Raw genomic sequence first — 19,994 nt, 5'->3', positions numbered from 1 at the left:
GTATATATATGTATATATATATATATATAGCTAAACTCTCTCTCTCTAGAGAGAGAGAGAGAGAGAGAGAGTTAACCAGCTATATATGAGCGCTGCTAGTCCGCACTTTTTCTTTCGGTACAGTAGCTGAAGGCCCAAAGTAAAAAGGAGAGTTAGGGCACAAAAATGGTCCCCGGGGAGCGCACAGGCTGGAGAAGTAGTACTGAGGAAAAAAGGAAAGGAAAAAAAAAGGAGCATAAAAATGGGTCATTGTAAGTGTAAAGACGAGGATCTCGGCCCCCGCACTTGTACTGCCGGTAGCTGAGCAACTTCTCAAGTCCAAATCAGAGAATATCGAGGCTTATCAATCACCTCACCTCACCTCACCTCATAGGAAAGTCCGGGAGACAAGTGGGGATATTTTCTCAATAAACAAGCCTTGCAAATTTGTTTAAAGTGAAAAAGCGAGAAACAAATCAATCCCGTGGTGAGGAGATTTATACGGCTTCTCTATGTTACTGTGTTTTTAAAATATTTTATTTTTTTTTTAAATTAATATTTTTTTTAATATTTTTAAATTATTTTGATACACTGATATCAAAAATAATTTTTTTAAAAAAATATTATTTTAATATATTTTAAAATGAAAAGTATTTTAAAAAGCAACCGCTACCACACTTCCAAACACATTTATTTTAAAAAATATTTTGATGTGCTAATATTAATTTCATAATTTTTACGGTTCGTTGTTGTAGTTAAACTGTTATTTCATTTTTTTTCATATTTTTAAATCGTTTTAATGTGCTATGTTAAAAAATAAATTTTTTTTTTAAATATAATTTTAATATATTTTTAAATAAAAAACACTTTAAAACAACATCAATCACACTCACCAATAATCACTTAATCTATGAAAATAAGATTTAAAGAAAATCTTTAAATGCATCCAACTGATAAAAAAATATTATGATAATGTTTTTTATAAAATAATAAAAAAAAAGAATGTAAGAAAAGAAAATCACCACATCCTGGGCTATCAAGAGTATATCATAATTTTGATAGCCCAGGATGTGGTGATTTTACACAGGGGGCTTGTAGCTCAGTGGCCTTGGCAGGCTTTGCAAGCCTGAGTGTCCTGGTTCGAGCCCTCATGTGTACCCAGCACATGAGGGTTTAACTGTTGTGGTCCATCGTGGACTTGTTCCGTCCCCTCTCCCGGGTTCGACCCTCTATGTGCACGCCTGTCACCCCCGCGGTGCCTTACCTGCTCCTGGGCTTGCAGGATGTCCAGTGGGCCGTGGGGAATAGTCGTGGTGCACGTAAGCTGGCCCGGACACCCCACGTGAATAAAAAAAAAAAAAAAGTATATCATAATTTTAGTAATATTAAAAATTTATATAATTATTAATTTTAAGATTTATAAAATTAATTGAGATAAGTATAAAATAACTCGGATGTTTACATAAAAAAAACAAAAAAAAACATACCATGACTCAAGACCCACGTATCTTTTTGAGATTTCTTTTCAGTATTGTGAAAACAGAATTGTGGACAGTCCCCTTCTTCTTCTTTGCTCAAGATTTTATTGGTTAAGCAGTCAGAGTAGTCTGGCCCATTGGATATATAAAAAAAGAAATGCAAGTATTTTAGATTGAGATGTTTGGATCACATCAGATAGCTAAAATAAAGTCCACAAATAACAAGGTCACGTGGCCTCTTTACTATAAAATAATTTTCATTTTTAATGATTTTTTTTATAAAAAATAGATTCATGAAAAATAAATTATTTTTTAAAGTTTGATAGTGTCATGAAAAATATATTAAAAAATATTTTTTAGTATTTCACTGCCATGAAAATGAGCTCAAAAATAATATTTTAATTTTATTAAAAGGATAACGATCAAATCTAACAAATAAAAAAGTTAAAGGAGGATAAGATTGAAAAAAAATAATCTAATTTGAAAGATGATGAAAATAAAAAAGAAATTCTTATTTCATAAATTATTTGATATAAAATAAATAGAAGTCAAAAGAATGGAAACCAAATACAATAGATAAAAAAAATTCAATTGAGAAAAAAATAAAATAAAATAAAAAACAAGTACTAAAATTGATATAAAAATCAAATTCTAATGAATAAAATTGAAAAAAAATACAAAAAAAAATATATATCAATAAAAAAATTATATATTAAATTTGATACAATCAATAAATAACAAGATATTTTTAATTTTTTTATAATTTTAAAAAGCATTTTTTATTTAAAAAAAACTTGAGTGTAAACCAAACTAAATAATTTTAATTTGACTGGAAAGAATTATTATTATTATTATTTGTTAACTCATGAAACAAACAGGTCTCAAGTGGTAAAATCGTTTACAGGGTTTTCAACTGTCTATAACCAATCATAAAATGTGAAGATAACTAAATTAACAGGAAAAGCATAAATGTAATATCCTAAATAATATATCATCAATTATTTAAAGCCAACGACGAGGCACTGATTTTTGAGCAAGGACTCAAGATTGAAGCCAGGGAGAGTGGAGCAACCGAGCCCCAAAAACTAAGAAATCTCGGCTTTGTCGTGTATGCACACGCGCCTGCTCGTGTTATTAACGAAATGGTCTTGGCGGCTTCTCTAGCACAGCAGAGAAGAAAACTTCTCGATCATCCTTGTCCAGCTTTGGAACAACAATCCATTTATGCCTCCTGTAACTCAGCATCTTAAAGGCTTCCAAATAATCATCCAAGTCCTCTTTCAAACAGAAAAAGCTGTCGATCCAAAGCAAACCTCCTGGCCTCAAGACCCTATCCCAATCGTACAGTATAAAATCCAGGAGCACAAAATCTATCCATCCATCAAGAAACCTTGTGGTGTGTAACAAATCCAGGGTATTGTCAAAGAATGGAAGCCGTTGATTTATAGTCAAGTATAGAGGTACAAGTCCCCGAAGTGCAATCATTTCGTTAAAAGGGGCACCAAGATTAATGGTTGCTGAGACTATTGTGACATTAAACTCTCTCATTCTTGCTGCAAAAGTCCCAGTTCCTACACTGAAATCCAATCCTATTCTGATCTCTCCTAGTTTGATGTTTAGCACTTCAGGTATCAGAAAATCTGCTGTAAGATTCATCTCGGGGTCAGAAATCACTTGTTTGATCCATCTTGGCAATTCATGGTCCGACAGATTGAAGCAATCTGCACACTTAAAGAATCCCTTGCGAGTTGTATTGCTAGCTAGGCAAGTGAAGTTTTTGCATCTGTACTGGCTCCACCGGACATTTCGATTGTCAGGAAGCTTCCACATGGACTCGTTGATGGGGAATGGCTTGCTGTATAGCTGCGGGGCCCTTGCAAAGCACCTCCTCCTCGGTAACGGATCACATCCATGAACCATCAGCTTTTGAGCTAGCTTCCAATCATCTTTGCAGATTTCACCTACATCATAATCCATATATTCTTCAATATCTTTCTTCATTGCAAAACAAGCATGGCCAATGCTCGTGAACGTTCCATTAGCTCCCATGAAGTTCTGTTTGCCTAAACGGTTGGGTTTGATCCTTACATACTTGCGGATCTCTTCAATCAGAAAGAACTTTGCAGGTTCATCCGACTGTTGTTTTCGTCCTACTAGAGGATGGACAGCTCTGATTTCACTGTTTTCCTGGGGATTTCCAGTTGTCTGTAATGACTCAATAAGTCCCAAAATATCAGCAAGAAAAGCACTGTATCTTGACACTATTGTTTCTGCTGACGAAGAGTCTATTGGCATATCTCTCATCTCATTCATTTCTTTCTGGATCTTGCTAACAATAGTTTCGACAGCTATGCCTGGTTCACTCTGAAATCCGCCTTGATACTCAATATTAACATGACTGCAGAACGTATCAGAAATAAAAAGAGATCTAATAGAGTAGAATTTGGACAAAGTAGCAATAGAGACCAAGAGAGCTAAAATACCAAGAATAAAGATTGGCCTGCGAACCCCACCCCATCTTCCTAGCTTCACTGAAATGTTAGGTTTGGTCATCTGTCTAAATGAGACCTCGAAATCGGAAACTAGTCACTGCCAAGAAAAACAGCAGAAGCTACTCTAACAAAACATGTGTCTCATCATGAACAACATCCTAATAGAAATCAGATGCGAGGATACCAAAATTGCTCTCAAGCAATGATATGAGTATCAATAATTCATCAAACAAAGACTTCCAAGCAGCTATGAAATAGGAAAGAAAAAGAAAAGAACGAGGGATATATCAAGGATACCTGAAACTTTGAAGCCGAATGAAAACTATTGGCTTGGAGAGGCAAGGGAGGGTGGTGGGGAGATGAGTTTGACTAGACGCCATATAATTTAATTGGTTAAAAATCTGCTAAAAGATTAAGATTGGAAGATTTTGAGATCTGAGTCGGAAGTTGTATATATTTTCTTATCTTATTGAGTTCTGGGCTTCTTGGTAATATTTCCTGAGGTAGTCTACTTTATATGAGCTCAGTGTATTTTAATATATCTATCCTACTCAGAGATAGCTTGCATCCTAGGATGTGCTCATGGACATTGCACATTACTTGGTCAATCTCGTTCCCTTAAAGCTTCTAGTTTTCTTGCAATAACGTCTTCACTGTAACGCCTGCAGGATAAAACAAGCTTCTGAGGAGAAGTGGGCCACTGCCCAATAGTACAATTAGTTACAGTAGGCTAGCCTCAATTTAAAAAAAGAAAAAAAAGAAGAAGCAGCAAGTCAAGCAGGTAGAAGTGTAGAGCAAGAAAAGGTTCGATTTGTACTTGGAAAACTAAAACTAAAGTGGATGCGGGATAGTAGTGGCAGCGGCAATCGTTTAATATTATAAAAGCAGTTATTTTTTAAAATTCTTTCCATTTAAAAATATATTTTTTATTTTTAAAATTAATTTAGCATCAACCGTCGAAACAATCTAAAAAAAATAATTTTAAATAGTTTAGCCCAAACCGCCTTAGTCATTATACGTTATTTAAGTCAGTAATTGCGTTGGATGGACTTCACTTTCTTATCTGTGTATCTTGAGAATGACATTTTCTTCATATGGCCACACGTTCATACAAGGAATTAATACATCTCTAAATGCTACAAGTTAACCTCTTTTTATATATATATTTTTTAATTTCGAGACTTATCTGTGCTTTGTGGTTACCAAATTCTTGCACATCCATGACTCATGAATCTTCAAGAAAAAGAAAATTGAAGTAAAAGCTCCAAGGCAAATCTGTGATTAGCAAAAACGAGAAATTGAGGTTGATGGTGTCTGAAACTGCCCAGGCAATGGTTTGTTGATGAGATTATCTTGGAGGTGGAATGCGAGCAGAACAACCAAACAGCAGTTGGATTTAACACGAATACATAACACTACGGAGAAAGAAAATAATACACTCCAATTCTGACATTTTTTATAACAATCCAAGATCAGTAAATCCAACAAAACCCCCTATACCTACTCAATACCCGCACCAAGAATTTACAATTTCCATTTCCCACCACTCCACATCCAAATCAGATGAAGCCAAAATCACCTCCTCCTCCGATCTTCTGCATACTGCGATAAGGGCACAACCTCCGACAATGGTGTAGAGAGCGGAGTAGGCAACGGTGAGTTCCGACAGACTGGACACGACCCGTTAAGCTTAAGCCAGGCATCAAGACAGAGCGAGTGAAAGTAATGTCTGCACTCAGGCATCATTCTTAACATCTCCAAATCTTTATACTCGCACAAACAGATCGAGCAAGTACTGTTAAGATTATCGGTTCTTTCACAGAACCCACCATCTCTACTAAACTGGAATTTCGGGTACGAGTTTATAACAGCCTGGTCGAGTCCAACAGCAGCACCTTCCAAATCACGTTCTTGTTCTTCATCGTCTTCAGCGACGAAAATAATGCGAGGAAGTATTATTCCATCAGCTGTAGAGTTTGAATAATTGTTGTTGTTGTTGGAGTTACGAGAGCGATTTCGGGTGGCGCGACAACATATGTAGGAAGCAAGGAGAATAGTGGAGACAAGGACGAGAAAGCCAAGGGCTATGGCTATAGAATAGCCAAGGCCAAGGTTGGTGAGATAATTAGAGGAGGGAGGGGAAGTGGAGGTGGTGACGGTAGCGGGGGACATTTGGGTTTAAAGAGGAATTGGGAGTCCATTTGGGGGGTGAGAGAAGAGAAGGGCATGGGGATTAGGGTAGATTTTTTTGGGGGGAAGGTGGGTGGATTTTCCAGCTGCTGCATTTAATACAGGGTTTGGAAACAGAGAGGGGCATTTAATTTGCTTGTAAGTAGGAGAATCATATCATGGGCTTTGGGCCTTCTCTGTGCTTTGGAATTTTGAGGGTTTTAGTGGTATTACAATTTATTTTTTATAATACTATTCAACATATAAAAATAATTCAATTTCAAAAATTTACAGTCACTTTGCAGCAACCAAAAGGGACTAAATATGGACAGTTGTTTCCTCTTTCATGATTCCTCCCGTAAGTGGGAGTAGTCTTTTAACTCAATTAGTGTGAGATGACGTCAAGCAGCTCTACTTGCCGAAATAACACCGCCAAGGTAACCATTTAGGTGGTGGTACAGTGATAAAAGCTTGGGATCAAGAGATTTATTTCTTCTGTGGCCTCAGGTTCGAGCCCCATATGATAGCCACTGGAGGCTTATATGGTCGTTAACTTCAGGACCCGTAAGATTAGTCGAGGTGCGCACAGATTGGTCCAAACATCCATGTTAAAAAAAAAAAACACCGCCAAGGTGTTTTTTTTTCCTTCTGGCATGAAGCTGGACATTTAATGTTGTTTCAATAATTATCAGTTACAATTGATTTTAAAGCGAGCACCAGCATAGGATATGTTTCTCTCTTTTTTTTTTAGGAAAAACTTTTTCCTTTGTTTTATATTCTTATGCCATCCATTACCAAACTTCAAGGTGACGAAAGTCTCCCACTTCCAAGCAATTGTGATAGGTGATATTGGAAGTTACCAAAGAACTTAGGAGGATCCTCCGACTACCTCTTAGCAATTTGAAATATTAGAATGGTCTCGGAATTTTCCTCTCCCCACCTTTTGGGTTTGCTATCTATCTAAACGAGAAAGAAGGGATTTAATTGTTCAGCCTTTGACCCGGCCGGCATGCCAACTTATTTATTTATAAACTAGTTTGCATTGTCGCACGATACTCGGACTATACTGGGGCTTGAATTAAAATATATATATATATATAAAAAAATATATCTAAATCATAAAAAATTATTTAGTATTATTATTAAATTCCACGTTACAATTAACCTTGAAATCTATGAACTTAACTCTTTATTTATTCATGGTTTAACATTAAAGTAGGAGTTGTCAACCTTACTCATTAGGCGAGTTTAAAGGAAAAAATAAGAAACATATCAAGTTCACCATTATCAACCTGCGTAATTTATAATTTAGGTTATGGAGTTCATTGGATTGAATTAATATTTTTTTTATTTTGTTAAATAAAAAAAACATGAAACTTATTTATTTTTAATTCAATATTGAATGATAAAATTTAATAAAAACTCCATATTAAAAAATAAAAGATATAAAAAAAAGAATCAAATAACCCAAGGGGCTAATAAAAAAAGAGTCATATGTCTATCAAAACCATAGTTTTGAAATTCGGCCCGGCGGGCCGACCCAGGACTCGGCTGATCCAGGGTTGGAACCGGGCCGGATTTAAAAAAAATTAAAAAAAGTTAAAATCCGGAGTAACTCAATTGACCCGACTAAAAACTCGATTACAACTTGTTAACATTTATTTTTTTATTAAAAAATATCATTTTGATTTAAAAAAATATTAACTTAAAACCCTAGCAGAATTTAAGAACTATGATCACAATGCAACAATATCCACGTCGCTAGCAGGAATCAAACTTGCGATCTCAGTTACCCCCACGTGCTTCAGCCACTCGAGCTACTGCCTGACCTTTTATTTGTTTTAGTTGTTAGTATAATGGTGGCACTTGTCACGTTCTCCATGTGAAATAGCAACAAGAGCGTTTCAGCCCAAATGGAGTTATCCATGGTCATATCCTCACGGGTTTCTAAGTAAAGCTCATGGGACAACAAGCAGAGCATGCACAAACCATGCCACTGAGTTCCCCATTTTGTCTTTTGTTTAAAAATGCTCACATATAATTTAAAAATAAAGTAGGATTTTTCATATAAGAAAGGACTAATTAACTATATGGATCCAATCAAGTTTTTTTTCCAAACCAAAACTTCTCAATACCCATCAATTCGCTAGTATAGTTAGATTAAAAAAAATGAAATTGATAGAATCGTGAAAACTTCAAGGACCTGTTTGTTTGCTGGAAAGTAGTTTTTCTTTTAAAATGAATTCCAGGAAAATGAATTATTTTTTAATATTTGGCAATGTAATGGAAAATAAATTGGAAAACATTTTCCAGTATTTGGTTATATTATAGAAAATAAGCTGAAAAATAACTTATTAATATTTTATTTTTCTCAAGTTTATTAAAATAATAAAAAACAAATCTTACAAATTAAAAAATTGAATAAAAATAAAATTAAGAAACATATATATACTGTGGTGGCTAGTGGCTAGACTTTCCTACAAAAAGGTTTTCTATTGAAACATGAGATCTTTTAATTGTTAAACCAAAAAATTCTGATTCAATGGACGCTTTTTTTTGTTACTTTTTTTCGTCATTGATATAAAAGTGGGCCTGAGCCCTACGAAGAAAAATTGTATCTGATACAGTTAAAGAGTGTTGTAATAATATTTTTTATTTAAAAATATATTAAAATAATATATTTTTATTTTTTAAAATTTATTTTGATATGAATATATTAAAATAATCTAAAAATAAAAAATAATTTTTTTAAAACTCTAATTAAAACGTTGTTATAAAAACCCTATTAATACCCCCAATCGGCCGTAACTGCACTTGCGTTACAAAGGAAGAAGGCCCTCCAAAAAGGTTAAGCGGTCGAAAGATAAAGCGATTTTATTTAAGAGCACAAATATCTCCATCGTCATCATCCAAAAAATGGACCCCTTCTTTAAATGACATGAAATGGATTATTTGCACTCATTCAATTTTGGGATTTGATGGCGTGCATAAGTTGGACAAAGCAACAAATTCTATTGGTCACTGGAAAATGGACAAATGTCCTCTATTGCAAATTTCTTGCTTCCACTCTCCTTGAAGCCCTTATCGTTTCCGAACTTCGCATGCTTAATGCTAACCTCCCTCTACTAACCAAAGTGATTTTTTTTGGTCATCTTAGTTTTTTCTTTTTCATTATGGCCCTCGAGTTAGATCAGTGTCCAATATGCATAAACAAAAATAAAACGAGGAACGTGTTCAATTAGCAATTTTAGTGCCTTTTGCCCTCTTTCAAAAACAAATCAGTAATTAATTAATGTAGGTTGTGGGTAAGGGGTCTCACCACTACTCTTGCAGCTCTGTGGTCCAATATATGCCAAACATGGTCATATTCAACGGAGTCAACACATAACCAACTTAGTTTAGCGATTGAAACGCTGTGTTTTTAGTGCCTTTTACCTCTACAAAAGTTGTCTACCACAGGTCACGCTGTCACAGGGTTGGCTTGTTCTTCCCGTGCTGTATAGTGTATACGAAGGGGAATGAAAAGGAAAGAAAGAAAAACACTTTGCCATGGTTGATCAGTGCCCAAGTCCACGCAATTAAGGGTTCTTTTAATAACAACTATGTAAGAGGGGAAAAAAGAATAAATTTTTTATATATAGTGAAATAATTACTCAATCCCTTTGTTTGAGAGTTTCAATGCATGTCGAGTCTCTACTTAGCCCTTCTATTGTTTTTTCATTACAATTTGATTTTTCCCCTCCTAAATATCTTTCATGTCTAATGAAATATTATAATCTCCCCTCCAACATATAAAATTAAAAATACATTTCAAAAGGGTAATTTAGAAATCTTAAAAAGAATTTGAGGTCCCAGGATATAATCTGTATTATTCTCTAACACATTCTCTCAAGTAAAAGCTTTTTGAGCTTGAAACTTGCACAGACTCACATTACCTTGTGTTTAATTTTTTATCAAATAAATAAGGATGGTGAGATTCGAACTCGAAACCACTTGGTGATACCATGTCAAGAAATCATCTCAACCTAAAAAGTTAAACTATTAAGTGAAGTTCTATTATATGATTTATATTATTCTCTAATATGACTAACAAAATTATATATATATATATATATAAACAATGGAACTAAATATAATTTCTTAAAAAATTACAACATTTGCCTTTTCGCATTTCTTACATATTAGCATCATGATGGAATTACCCCAGTAAAACGGCGGCTATTTTAAAGTTTCAATGTTTAAATTAAATAACCGATTAATACGTAATATTTGATCCAATTTAATCCATTAAAGTTGGTTTTGTAGATATTACAAATAATAATATATTAAAAAACCAAATAAATAAATATTAAGTGTTGAATGCGATTTTTAAAAATTACCTAATCCAACCTAATCCGCATAACTCATCCAATTAAAAAAAAATTTCTTTATATATATATATATATATAATTTTTTATCTCATATTTAAATATGTCATTTTTTTATGTTTAGTAATAACTATATGTTTGAAATACAGTAAAAACATTGTAATATTAATTGTGATTAAAGAAAAACAATTATATGCTTTTGAAAATGTATTTTTTAGAATTTTCGATGAATAATGAAATTTATATGTTCAACCCGTAGATATCTACAATATTCACACAAAATTTAGCTTAACTTGATATATCTAACCCGTTCAATTCTATTTTTTTTAAATCAGATCCATAATTTATAAAATATTAAAAATTAAATTAGATATAATTATCAATACTAACCTAGCCTACGAACACCGGCAGTTTTATGTTTGTAAGTTTCTTCCCGTGAGTAGATGATGGTTTAATATTAAAGACCTCAAAAATCACTTCAAATCCATTTGACTGAATCGTTTTTTGGAGAAAGGGAAAAAAAAATAGAGCTCATATTTCACTTAGGAAGATAAAGATGTATGGATCACAGTCCACTCAGTCTCCTACAACCAAACATCTGCACTAGGTATTAAAATACAAGAAGCAACAATTAATGGTATGCCATGCTCTAAAAATCAACTTTCCGCTTGCACTTCTGTGTCTGAATTTGCTGGCTCGTAATATTAAGTGTTATGCTGCAGGTCATTTTCACAACAATATTCCTCTTGACAATCACTATTTTCATCCTCCCTGGAACTCTTGTGTAGGTGGTCATGGACAATATCCCAGAGCTCATATCAGCATTCAGATTTGGGTTTGACATGATCCTGTCTGGGATGATATCCACAGTAACATTCATCCTCATGGTCCGTCTGGCCCTAGCATGGCCCGGTCCGTTTCTGGCCTCCCCAACTATCTGCCTGTCGTAGTAGAGGGTTGTGGTGGTGTTGCTATACTTGAATGATGCTACGTTGGGATTTTTAACTGATACATCTGCAATTAGGGTTATGTTCACCCCTGGCTTGGGAGTTGTGCCATTGCTTAGCTCCAACTTAGTGATCGTGAAACTGTTCATTGTGATGACAGGGTCTTTGACACGAAAGACAGTGAAACGTAAAACTATGATCGCTGTGACTAGAATGACAAATATGGCTGTGACGAATACACAGCATTTGACGCATTTTCTGCTTCGTTTCTTATGGTGTTTAGAAGCCCCTTCTTCGTCGCTGCATCGGCGCTCCGCAGCCGGGGCCAGTGGTCTTACCTGCTCGCGTTTCGCCATATGGCTAGAGGTTGGAAGGGTATAGGAGATCAAGGATGCTTACAGGAGGATATTAGGTGGTCTGAACTCTGGTGGATTTTGGAAGTATTGTGTTGTGGTTTTATATTGTAATAGGAGTCAGTGGTGAAGTAATTGAACTTTGAATTTTGTTCAGATCGATGACATTATTTGATTAGAAATTTGGTTTCTGTCCTGATCAAAGCTTCAAGGTGTTGACTCTTGCCTCAAATGTATATGATCGTACACTAAAAACATTTATTTTAACATTTTTTTCTTGGTCAGGTTCATCAAGCACACGTCCATGATCATAATTGCAGGAGAAGAAAATAATTTAAAAATATATAAAAAAATATTTTTTTTATAAAACAGTTTCAATTTCAAACGGAGCCTAAATCTTCAACTCACGAGGCGAAGAGAAGAAAAAATTGTTATCAGTTATTCATTTTTTTTAAAAAAAAAATGGAAACAACTTAGACTATGTAAAATTGAAACTAAATTCAAAGATTATTAGTTCGCGGCATTGACAGTTGCCGAGGGTCAATTTGGCTAAAAATCGGCAGTGGTAATTAGGCCAAGTGTGACGCTAACTGCTAACCAACTCCTTCCTCGAAGAGATTATCAATAGATCGAAGAGCCTTCTTTCGCCCGCCATCTCACCAGAATTTATGTAATCTGTTCAAATGAAGATCCTTTTGAGGTCCTTTTTATAATGATTTGAAATTTAATAGAGTCTGCTTAATGATGTAAGGAATTAATTAAATAATTTACTGAAAATTATTTTTTAAAATTTACCGTGTATTTATTTTGTATACTATTAAAAAATATCAATAAAAAATACTTTTTAATCAAAGAAAAATTTGTATTTATTTTTAGAAAAATATTTTTATTTTTATTTTAAACCAAAACACTTTCAAAGAGTTGCAGAAAATTTAAAAATATCTTGTATTTTGTTAATTATATCAAATTGGTTCTTCATCTTTTGATTTTTATATTTTTTTTGTTTTGAATTTTTTTTCAATTTCATCCCTTAGAATTTGATTTAATTAGACTTTTATACCAACTTTGGTGTTCGTTATTTTGATTATTACTTGTTTTTCTCTTTTTTTTTAATTGAAATTTTTTATCTATCAAATTTGGTTTAAGTTCTTTTGATTACTATTTATTTTATTTAAATTATTTATGAAATTGAATTATTTTTTTCAATTTCATCCCCTTTCAACCTTTTTATCTATTAAATTTAGTCTTATTCTTTTAATAAACTTGAAAAAAAAAACATTAATGAGTTATTTTTTAACTCATTTTTCATGATATAACCAAATATTAGAAAGTATTTTCCAATTTATTTTTCATGACATTATCAAATATCAAGAAATAATTTACTTTTTAGAAATTTATATTTCATAAAAAATATTTTTTAAAATGAAACCACTTTCCAGAGGATAATCTCTAAAAATATACAAACCCTTATTTAAATTAAAAGTTTAATTATGGCAATATGAGTGATTTTTTAAACAATCAGATACAAATATAACACTCACGTGCAAATGTGCATCATGAACAATTCATCATGCATGCACCAATTTGCAAGCATATTTATAAAACCAAGACAATCTTAAGGCACTTTGTTTTATTTTTAGATGGTTACTAGATATTCAGATAATTGTTTTTTCAACAAAAAAATGAATACAAAAGCTTTAATTTCCAACATTTTTTTTTATAAAAAAAAAATTAATTATAAATTAAAAGAATTACGCACGCATTTAATTAAATAAACCAAGAAATATCTATGTCAATAAATACAAAAACAATATTAACACGTCTATTCGACTCACTTCACCGTTAATTGGATAAGTTATTTTTCTAACGTAAAAGAATGAATTTGTAGGTGTTGTTAACATGTTTTTTTAAATTAAGAAAAAAATATAATTATAAATAAAAAAGTCATTGCTTGCATATAATGAAATAAAGCAATGATTATATGCGTTAATAAATACAAAAAAGAGTTGTTAACATAACATCGTATATAAGGATCTCAAGTTAATTTTTAACATAGTATAAAAATATAATAATATTATGAGCGTGCTTAACTGTATCATGATTCTTTTAATTGATAAATGTAAAGATGTTGTTTATGCCAAAGGAATTAAATCTTAGAATGTATGAAGTGAATTGAGAAAAAGGTACTAATGTAATCAAATTCTAAAATAAAAGGATAATTATTTCTTTAAAAGTAAAAGATAAATAAGTATAATACTCAAGCCTAACTTTTCCCTTTAATGCACATGTTTTTTTTATCTTAAAGATTATTTTTTCTTAAAAAGAACAAATAATTTTTATTTTTTATAAATACATCATGAAAATAAATTTTATTTATATAAAACATAAAAATAATTATATATGAATTACAATAATCTCTTTAAAATATTAAATACATACAAAATGATTAACAAATAACGGTTATTTATAAAAGATTAAGTAAACGATCTAAAACATTAAAGAGAAGGGTATTAATTTAGATATATATTAAAAAAAATGCATATAAAAAAGCTATAAATTTAAAAACAAATAAAAATAAAAATAAAAAGGTTAGGTGTTGTTAGGCCTAGTAAGTCATGCCCAACATATTTTGAGAAGGGCCAACATACTTGGGTCCTTATATTTTTTATTTGGAAATAGCTCTATTTTTTTGTGACACGTTGCTTGCTTCTTCCCATATTCTAGCTTTAGTGGGGGTAAGAAAATCAGTTTTTTTTTTTAATCACAAACCTATTCTTGACCTAAAACAATTACAAAACACAATATACATCTTGACTAATTACATGACCCGCGCGATGCCGCGGGTCTATTTTTTTGTATAAAAATTAAAAAAAAATTAAGATCTAAAAATGTTAGGTTTTTCTGTAAAGTTATATCCAAGAGTTTTATGTTTGACTGTAACGCCTGACCCAAAAATAATATTAATAATAACATTAAACTTACATGACCTAAGTTTAAGTGAGTTTGACTGCAACACCAGATCTAATAGCCTTGGATGTGGGTTTGGCTGCAAGGTCGTGTCATAAAAGTGTGATAATTAAATAGATTAATGAAAAAAAAACCAACAGGAAGAAAAAAAACTAATGAAGAAAAAAAAAATTGAATTAACTGGGTTAACCCTTCAACCCAGGTTAACCCGTCAAACCTGGGATTCGCGTCATAAAAGTTTGATAACTAAATAGAAAAAAACATTGATGGGTTAACTAGGTTAAACTGTCAAACCAGGTTAATCTGTTAAGCCGGGGGTAAGTGTCATGAAAATCTGATAATTAAATAGAAAAAAATTTGATATTAACAAACTAAACTAAATGAAAAAAATTAATTAAAAAAAAAAAGTTGAAAAAAAAAATTCTGGGTTAACCCTTTAAACCCGGGATTCGTGTCATGAAAATCTGATAACTAAATAAAAAAAATAACATTAACAAACTAAATTAAAAAAATTATTAAAAGAAAAAAACACAAAGAAAAAAGCAAAAAAAAAATTAAAAAAAAACAGTAAAAAAAAAGACAGCTATATTTTAGTATATATTATTTTAAAAAAAAGATAGAGGATTGAAAAATAAGGAAAATAAAATTTTGAACCAAAATTAAAATTTTAAAAATCAAAATGACTAAAAAAAAGAAATTGGAAAATATAAGGATTAAATTGAACTTTATTTTTTTGCAAACTATAGATATTGTCACCTATTTTATTTGTCATTTTTATTTTAATCCTCTATCTTTTACTTTTTTTTATTAATTAACAATTTAACTTAAATTGGCATTCAATTTTTTTAAAAAGAATGAAATTTAAAAAAAATGACACTAGGTGTATAATGAGTCCGCGGTGTATTAAGTGTGAGCTCACCATACAACATAATATCAATTTGTTGCAGGGAAAACACCCTAATGTTTAGAGTTTTGTTAATGGGTAATAGCCCGATCTCAAGTCCACATTTAAATTTGGATTTGGCATGATTTCCACAATAACATTCAACTACGTGATCCATCGAGCTCTGGCATAGACAGTCTCCGAATGAAATATTTTGGTATTGTAATTGGTAAAATATTAGAATTGTTAAGTACTTAGGAATTTTACTTAAATTGCTAAGCCGGAAAGACTTTTGATTTCGATCCGGAAATTGACAGTGTGAAGCGAGTGGTAGCCGTTGTCGTTGAAGGATATTATTCAAAGACTCCTGATTGAAAACTTGCTTGCTCAAAAGGGGCCTCTCAATGGAACCAGGAACTGGATTGCTAACTGACTTATCAGGAGAGAGAACATATGCTCTAGAAGGATAATAAATCAAGTAAACTAGAAAATTAGCGATTGGAAGGAAGGCATCTCCCAATGTCCGGAAGGGAAACGAGAAGGACTTCAAGAGGTATTCCTTAGGCTGGAAATTTTTTTTAATAAATATGATTTATTATTATTATTATTAACATGAATATCCGGGCTAACTTCCGCGTAACTCGACTAATCTCACATACCCTAAAATTAATAACCATATCAACTCTCTCCAGTAACGCCATCATATAAAGCAATATAATAGCTATCATATAAAGCAATATAATAGCTATCAACTACATTACCTGAAATTAGGGGTAGGTTACCGACATCATGAATCTTGTTTTGATTTAAGATTTTTGAATGGATTATAAAGTGTTTTAGGATTGAAAATGTTATTTGACGGTTTTTTTGTATTTTTAAATAAAAATAAGTAGAAAAATAATTATTTCTTTATCTAAAAACTCAAGTCTCGATTTTTCATGGGACCAAAAATATGTTCTAGTAGATGAGATGACATGTCGCATATCAAAGATGTATAACTTGTAGACTTTTAAAATTAAAAAAAAAAATATTTTTTTAAAAAAGCTAAACCAGCTTCTTCTTTTTTCGTTTTTGCCTGGACGCTGTTAATTGTTTTTTAATTCTAATCAATATCTTTTTTTTTATTTTTTAAATTGCATAGTTTAACATTTCTATTTTGCAAGTAACAACCATAATTAATATTTAACATAATATATATATAAAATAGCCAGAATAAAATATTTACCCACTTAAAACTGTAATTAGATTTTTCTTTCGATTTTAAACAAGATTGTGATAAACAGAAAACGCTTTCTGCGGGAGCACTGCCCAGTGAAAACTAAAGCTAAAATCAGTATAAATACAAGAGGACAAATATGAGAGAGGCAAAATCAAGAACTTGTACGGGACAAAAACACACTTCCATTTTATTTATCCCTTAGTATAATAGAAAAACAGATCCAGATCCAACCTAAGAGAGAATTAAAACATATCAGAGAGGGAAGGCAGCTTGAGTTCACCCTTCCTGGACAGAGGAATGGTGAAATTGCCAAAGATAGGAAGGTCAATTGTGAGACCCAACACCAACTCATAGTCTATATCACCGTCTCCAACAACGTCCTTCACCAAGCTCACAAGCACACTGTGTGGCACCTTCATCGGCACATCTAAGATCGTTGTGTCGTCCCCTTTCAACGAGCCAGGGTCTGGCACTGTCCCTGATGCAATCATCCTGCTCCCAATATGCAAATCATGTCAAGAAAAATCCACGCCTTAGGAAACTAACCATATAAAAATCTAAAAAAATTATCCATCTCAAGTTCTTAAGCTTTCGGCTTTCCTAAATACTTGAAAATTGGATTAAGAGCCCCCTTGATATTCCGCATTACCATCTTGAGTTAATCAACGACAAAAAACATTTGGCAATAATTAATCTTAATTCGAAACCATACAGAGCAGGCAATCCAATAGTTTCCGACAAATCGCGCGCGTTCTTTGAACAATATTGTACACGTTTTAGATAAAAAGAAACAATAACAAAGAAGTGAAACGGGATGGTGAGTGTATTGAGTTACCTGCCACCGCTCTTGAAAGAGTAGGAGATCTCGCAAATAGGGATCGTAGTTCCATATGGGTTCTTGACAGACACCTTGGCACCATAGTCTATGCTGTCTGGGTGCACGCTTTCCAGATTCATGTCGGTGATGGTAGCCTCTGGGGTCTTGACATTAACCACCTTCTCTGCCACAAAATGTTTGGCCTTGCCTAGCAACTGCGACATTTTTGTAATTGCAAGATAAACTTAATTAGTCAGGGGCTTTGCTAGTTCTTTTATTTCCCACAGAAATGATGGTTATCTCTTCTCTAGCTTCTCTCCTGTTTATATTGTAGGAAATGGTAGCGTGTCTTGTCGTCGACATCGCTGAAGATACGTGTGTAAGTCGTGGGTCTCCCCGTGTCTCAAGATATTTTCACTACAGAGGTACGATCGAGGGAAGTCTCCTATTAGCTACTAGCATATTGTATAATTAATTGTCAGTTGAGTACTTAAACAAAATGATTTATTAATTACATCCAGATATGTTTTTAAAAGTTTTTTTTTTAGTTTAACATGGGTGTCCGAGCCCGCTTGCGCATACATCGACTAATCCCACGGGCCCTGAAGTTAACGACCATGTAAGCCTCCAGTGGCCATTATATAAGCAACCAAAAGGTTTGAACCTGAGACCATAGAAGGAGCAAATATTTTGATCCCAAGCTCTTATCATTGCACTACCATTTAGAGGGTTGTTTTTTTAGTTTTTAAAAGTTTTTAAAAGTTCTTAATTCGATACGTCTGTGCCTTGTTTTCTAATTTTATTGCAAAATTTATTTATAATGACGCTTCACAATGACGATAAATGTCACTAAACCTCGACAAAATTACCTATTCATTTAATGCATTGTTTCGGGACTCAAATCAATAATAGATACTTACTAGATAGGTTTACAGAGCTTCGCCGTGAGCAGGGTTTATTTTTTAACGATTATTTTTTTTTAATTATTATTTTTTAATATTTTATAACATAAAAAAATTATGTAATTTAAGTTAACTAGTCATTCCACTCATACTTGTGATATGATATTTATTTCAGATTGATTTTTAAATCAGGCCTAGAAACAATGAGAAAATCCAAAAGAATAAATTTCAATAAATTAATGATGAAATAAAAAAAAATCCAAAGATAAATTAGCAATTAGCTAAAATGCAACTCCTCTCTTAATTTTAATTCTAACACCACACAAATTTAATACAAAATTTTAAAAACATTTAATTTTAAAAAATAATCAGTCTTATCGTCACCTATACACGACTGAACGAATTTAAGTGTTTGTGTTTTTTTTTTATAGGTATCGCTGTGCCATTAAGTCCTTCGAATCTAATTTAATGACAATCTTTCTACTGGATATATTTTCCAGCATCGTCACCCTTCCTTTGATTTTTTGACACGTCTCTTACCACCATTTCAAAGCAGACAGTTTGCGGCATGGGCTTATGTATGGATGCGCACTCATTATGGGCTGAACACCCTCGACTCGGGTATGGGACACAATTGTAAACTTTTTTATTTGGAGCACGAATTTTGAGCAATAGTTCTGATTCCACTTGTTGAATTTTTAGAACTCTAACAGTGGGAAAACAAATCACATGGACTTTTATTAAGTGTTTATTTAATATTATAATATTATTTTTAAAAATATTCTTTGATTGAAAATACATTAAATTTTTTTTTTTAAAAAAAAATACTTATTTAACAAACAAACATGTCCTGAGTTGATAATCCATGTATATTTTAGTGGCTGTTTGGTAATGCGGCTGTGTGTAAAGTTGAGAGTGAGTCACATAAATATGTATCTGGTTAAGTGAAAACTTGGTTTTGTTTTGGTGGAACCCACCATAAATTGAGGTTGCACCTGATTTAACAAAAACAAAAAAGTTGAGCTTTACAAATAGTAACTCACCTTAGCTTTTCAATTATCCACCGACAAACCAGTTTGGCCACAAAACATATATTTCTAAAGAGAAAAAAACTCGTTAGAGGAATATCAAACTTCCCAGAACCTATCGTCCATCAGTCAAGCAGCTCCCTTAGTTTACCACCGGCCTCTGCCGTTTTAACCGCCAGCTAGACATTGTCGCCGCACAGGGTAACTTGTTTTTCCTCTTATTCTTTTCATTTTCCTTCTTTTTTTTTCTGCTGCATTTTCCCGTCTCCACTGTTCTGCAAAGTGAACAATGAAGAGTTAATTAATTCATTCTCCACTGATCATGGGGCGGACTGAGTCCGGCCCAAACCTAAATGCATTGGACCAGATCGACCCAATAAAATAAAATTAAAA

At 32.5% G+C, this 19,994-nt stretch overlaps 4 protein-coding genes across 4 annotated transcripts; all 4 read right to left on the bottom strand.

Annotated features, from left to right (window-relative positions):
* Positions 1-2,275: 2,275 nt before the first annotated feature.
* Positions 2,276-4,561, bottom strand: LOC112326491 (probable methyltransferase At1g29790). The gene has a single exon (XM_024594478.2). It carries the CDS (start codon positions 4,008-4,010, stop codon positions 2,592-2,594), a length of 1,419 nt encoding a protein of 472 aa, XP_024450246.2. The 5' UTR covers positions 4,011-4,561; the 3' UTR covers positions 2,276-2,591.
* Positions 4,562-5,314: 753 nt separating this feature from the next.
* Positions 5,315-6,246, bottom strand: LOC7457365 (RING-H2 finger protein ATL68). The gene has a single exon (XM_024594479.2). It carries the CDS (start codon positions 6,119-6,121, stop codon positions 5,525-5,527), a length of 597 nt encoding a protein of 198 aa, XP_024450247.1. The 5' UTR covers positions 6,122-6,246; the 3' UTR covers positions 5,315-5,524.
* Positions 6,247-11,002: 4,756 nt separating this feature from the next.
* Positions 11,003-11,907, bottom strand: LOC7457364 (late embryogenesis abundant protein At1g64065). The gene has a single exon (XM_002301343.3). It carries the CDS (start codon positions 11,786-11,788, stop codon positions 11,135-11,137), a length of 654 nt encoding a protein of 217 aa, XP_002301379.2. The 5' UTR covers positions 11,789-11,907; the 3' UTR covers positions 11,003-11,134.
* Positions 11,908-17,013: 5,106 nt separating this feature from the next.
* LOC7457363 (late embryogenesis abundant protein Lea14-A) lies at positions 17,014-17,988 on the bottom strand. Its single transcript, XM_002301342.3, has 2 exons — positions 17,690-17,988; positions 17,014-17,346 (listed from the first exon to the last, which is right to left on the bottom strand). The coding sequence occupies exons 1-2, from the start codon at positions 17,893-17,895 to the stop codon at positions 17,097-17,099; spliced, it is 456 nt and encodes a 151-aa protein (XP_002301378.1). The 5' UTR covers positions 17,896-17,988; the 3' UTR covers positions 17,014-17,096.
* Positions 17,989-19,994: the final 2,006 nt, after the last annotated feature.

This window comes from Populus trichocarpa, chromosome 2, assembly GCF_000002775.5.
Source record: "Populus trichocarpa isolate Nisqually-1 chromosome 2, P.trichocarpa_v4.1, whole genome shotgun sequence".
NCBI lineage: Eukaryota > Viridiplantae > Streptophyta > Magnoliopsida > Malpighiales > Salicaceae > Populus > Populus trichocarpa.
Note: the sequence above shows the minus strand (reverse complement) of the source record. Positions and strands in the feature narration are given on the sequence as shown.

Bases quoted from the DNA above. Each gene is read 5' to 3' on its own strand.
- LOC7457365 (XM_024594479.2), bottom strand. From the start codon at position 6,121: ATGTCCCCCGCTACCGTCACCACCTCCACTTCCCCTCCCTCCTCTAAT.
- LOC7457363 (XM_002301342.3), bottom strand. From the start codon at position 17,895: ATGTCGCAGTTGCTAGGCAAGGCCAAACATTTTGTGGCAGAGAAGGTG. The intron at 17,347-17,689 runs GTAACTCAATAC...TATTGGGAGCAG, and splicing joins TCTTTCAAGAGCGGTGGCAG to GATGATTGCATCAGGGACAG.
- LOC112326491 (XM_024594478.2), bottom strand. From the start codon at position 4,010: ATGACCAAACCTAACATTTCAGTGAAGCTAGGAAGATGGGGTGGGGTT.
- LOC7457364 (XM_002301343.3), bottom strand. From the start codon at position 11,788: ATGGCGAAACGCGAGCAGGTAAGACCACTGGCCCCGGCTGCGGAGCGC.